The 4,133-nt window shown below is 35.1% G+C and overlaps 1 protein-coding gene across 1 annotated transcript in view; it reads right to left on the reverse strand.

Annotated features, from left to right (window-relative positions):
* Positions 1-1,769, reverse strand: part of LOC105617199 (glycosyltransferase-like protein LARGE2) — a 5,821-nt gene extending 4,052 nt beyond the window's left edge. The window contains exons 1-5 of the mRNA XM_012198764.1: positions 1,691-1,769; positions 1,493-1,623; positions 1,238-1,421; positions 302-846; positions 62-211 (exon numbers count right to left, since the gene is read on the reverse strand). Coding sequence (XP_012054154.1) covers positions 62-211; positions 302-846; positions 1,238-1,421; positions 1,493-1,623; positions 1,691-1,769 — 1,089 coding nt within the window. The remainder of the gene's footprint in view (positions 1-61; positions 212-301; positions 847-1,237; positions 1,422-1,492; positions 1,624-1,690) is intronic.
* Between the last annotated feature and the right edge of the window lie 2,364 nt (positions 1,770-4,133).

Below are 4,133 nucleotides of genomic sequence, written 5' to 3' on the forward strand. Positions count from 1 at the left end.
TCTCTCTCTCTCTCTCTCTCTCTCTCTCTCTCTCTCTCTCTCTCTCTCTCTCTCAACTCACTGGAAGTGCGCTTTCGTGCTTGTCACAGCCGAACAAGCGCTTTCGCAACAGATTGCCATCCATTTCGAGGAAGATCCGGTGCAATTTTCGAAACTCGTTAGCGTGTTTATTATGAACGTCTTGCTTTCGCGGGGAATTCCAATGGAGAATCTAAAAGTAATACAGACGCGCTCGGTTAAAAGTCGATCGATTCCCATTCTCGACAACAGTATAATCGAAATTACAATGCACGGGACGTACGTTCATGTGATTCGTGTCGCGATAGCACGTGTCACTTAACGTGTGATCGCTCAGCTGTATATTCCAGGTACATTCTATTTTGTATACGATACTCGGCTGCTCATTGATCACCGCGTTTATCACATCCTGATCGGCCAGACTTGTCTCCGGTATATGTCCCAGCACACATTTTGTCACGTTTTCCCAGGATCTCGAGAATTTTCTATCCCGTAAACGTCGCAGGTGCATCAACATTACACCAGTGTTGAAACCACGGCCTAGAGCCGGCCACGGCCGCTGACCATACGACAATGCCTTCACATACCAATTACTCTGGTTCTCGACCAAGCCCAAGGCCTCGCCAACCGAGAACCTCTCAAACATCTTCCACAATGGATGCATGTCAGTCAGAACGGTTACGTCCGTATCCAGCACAAGCACTTTGTCCTCTCGCATCGCATCCGGCAGTATCAACTTCAGGAGACCATACACCCCCGAATAGTGCTTGTTCGGTATCCACGAAACCCTTGGCACCCAAATCTCAGCCTCGTAGAATGTTACATTTACTAAAATAATTTCCTTCGAGCGATTAAAGGCAAAAAAAAGTTCTCGCGCGATTTCGTGCATTTATCGGATATACCTATAAAGGTATTCAATATATTATACAATATGAAAAGAACTATTTTTTTCTCTACTTCTTTTAAAAATCTCAATTTTAATAAAACTTCAAGTACACACCTATATTAGAAAAATTAACAAATTTAATTTAATTTAACAAATTTAAATTTAAATATAAATGGATTTATATTTATATCAGGAAGGTTTTTTCTCTATTTTTTTTCTATACATTGTACTTCACACGCCATGTTCACACAGACGTGGATAAAAATTAGGTTTCTCTGTTGCCATACGCATCACAAAGAGGTAGTGCGTGCTGTATCGTAAAAGCGTACAAACCATGTGGCAAATCCCACGTTCGGAACAGAGTCGAAAGCGTTTTCCTCGCAATTTCGTCGACGAGCAAATGAAAATGCAACGGATTCGTACGATAAAATAAAATGGACTTCACTACGGTTACGAGAGCGAAGGTTGAATTGTATCCGGCACACACCATAGCTACGTGTATCGTGTCGCATTTCACCTTGAAAATGTAGAATATCACTTGCCGGTATGTACAGCGCTGATGAAAGTATAAGGTTTACGAGCGTTTACCTCGAAATTGTTTTTTAACTGCGACCGTTCGGGAGAGCGATCTTCCGCCCGCAAATTCGATCTTTCCACCCCCGCCGATAACGATCGCCACTTCCCTCCGATGCTCGATTTGCCTATCTCCACGGTGGGAACTGAAAACAACGTTTTCTGATGCTTTTCAGTGCTAAAGAGAAATCGATGTAACGATGTCGCAATTACCATTCAATAGCAGGTACAAATAAAAGATCACGGATGGTACTAAGATGCCAAACAAACATCCTACCCATGATCGAGCCATTGTAATATGCCGTACATGTTTCCCAATTCGTGATATGATGTCGCGAATCAATTAGGCTAGATGCACGTTGAAATCTACGGAAAAAGAGGGGAATTAATTTCGAAAAAGCGATCAACATTTCTAACGTTCTTTGCTTTAAGAATGTATCAAATGCATTAGTATTTTATACTTAAAGTATTAAAAATGATTTATGTAGTTTCAACATTTATTTATCTGTGTTTATTTACAAATCCTTTGCATCACAATGAAACATTATATAAATCATCTTGAATACTTAAACTTTTTCTATTAAAAAATTGATATTTTGGTCATTATTTTATAATACATTTCCATATCTTTCAATTAGAATATAGATTTAAAAAATATATAATACAATATATATAATACTATAATACAATATATATATTGAAAATATATATAATACATCCTTAAAAATGTATGTAATACATTCTTAAAGTCCTATTCACACTAGCGAATTGAATTACGATTGTGATTGACGATTGGCGATTAGTTTTTCAATCAATCAGAACAAAATAGTCACCGATTGCTCTGCTCTGATTGGTTAAAAAATAATCGCCAATTTATTGTCTATTATATATAAAGACAGTTAAAAAAATATTTATTTAAAAAATAATTGGAAAACACACAGACGACTTTAGGATCCTTTCAAAAGTGAAATATAACTTTGTACCTTGCAATTTACCGAGAAACATTATCTCTAATGCTTCATAAGAAAGACTCGAGTCAAGTTTCGTCTAATTATATTAGACGATTTCGAATAAGCGAATGCCAACCAGTTTTGCAAAAATAACATGTTATAATAAATTTGATTAGTGCTTAACAATAACTTGACAACAGTGCGCAACATTATTAATAAACGTACACTCTTCATTCATCTAGTTCGCTCGATATCTGATGCCTGATGAAAGTCAATAGATCATGTTTAACATGCGAGTTTATGAATGCGTTATATCCAATTTCCTCACGTTGTACATACATAACAACTATACGAATGCGACGCAATCATAATGCATGCAAATTAGCGCCATAAATGAAAATGTTGTATTCCTTGCGTAGAAATTCGAGATAATTATACCGCAAATGCGAATTTATGCATCAGTATTCGATGCATGTTAACAGGCAGACATTAATATCAAACTGTGCCGATAAATAAATATAGTCTGATATAAAATAACTGGGCCTAATACCCAATATGCCCTATTTACTGTTTAGGTAATAACATGATGAAATTAACAGGAGCATTATTTCGTTATCTAACTAGAAGCGAAATTATTTCGTTATCTAACTACGGCTAAAGCTATCTTCTTCAGGGATCAGAAGACGAAGGTTGCTTTTGGTTACATAACGAAAAAATGCCCCAGATACAGTTTTAATAAATTTAAAGATTGCCTGTCTGACTCAATTTATTCATTGTTATTGTCAGTAAAGCAAAATGTAGACTGTTATATCATGATATAATATTTCGTAGTAATTTTCTTTCTATATTTAATTGTAAGTATCAAGAGATGGTTATTAATTTCTGTAGTTCATTTTATTATATCTGTTTTTCTCATTTATATGATCATATATCATTTTATTGGCTCTGTATTTATACTTTATAATAATATAATGTGTTTATTGATTAGTTTATATTATCGACAACATTTTGTTTATAATCAAAGAGAAGAAATTCTTTTTAAAATAGAATCAATATGGCCCATCTCTAGACATACAAGATATAGCCAAGGATTAAATCGTTATCCGCATTGAGAAAAAAACACAATGGCGGATAATATTAATTTATTAGCGATTAAAGAGCCACGTAATATTACTGGATAATTAAAAATTAATAAAATAAAATGTTAAGTGAAAAAGTTAATAAAAAAAAGCTTCAAATTAGTTCCGTGCGAGATTAAAGCGAAGCTGAGTCTAGATAAATGTTTACTTTGCTCTTTTTGAACTATCCGGTAATCACCGGCTGTTAATTGGACATATGCGACCCGGTTTACATTCTCGAATAGTGACGTGCTTGTGTAACGTATACTCGCACATTCAGTGACAAAAAAACGACCAGAATTTTAATTTATCTCTTTATTTCATATGTCAGCTTCGCATACCATTCACAGTTACATTAAGTCGTAATCACATTTTAATGATTGCGCGGTTATAATTAACAATTACTTTTCAACCAATCACAACAGTACAGTCACTGATTTCTTTGCCGTGATTGGTTGAATCGAAAAAGCAATAACTAATCGCGCAATCGTTAATGAGATTATGAATTTATGAATTACACATGATCCAATGAACGAATCAATAGGGAATTTTTGCAATACTGCAAATCTGTTTACCTAGATACGGTGA

The sequence above is a fragment of the Atta cephalotes genome (genome assembly GCF_000143395.1).
Source record: "Atta cephalotes unplaced genomic scaffold scaffold00012, whole genome shotgun sequence".
Taxonomy (NCBI): domain Eukaryota; kingdom Metazoa; phylum Arthropoda; class Insecta; order Hymenoptera; family Formicidae; genus Atta; species Atta cephalotes.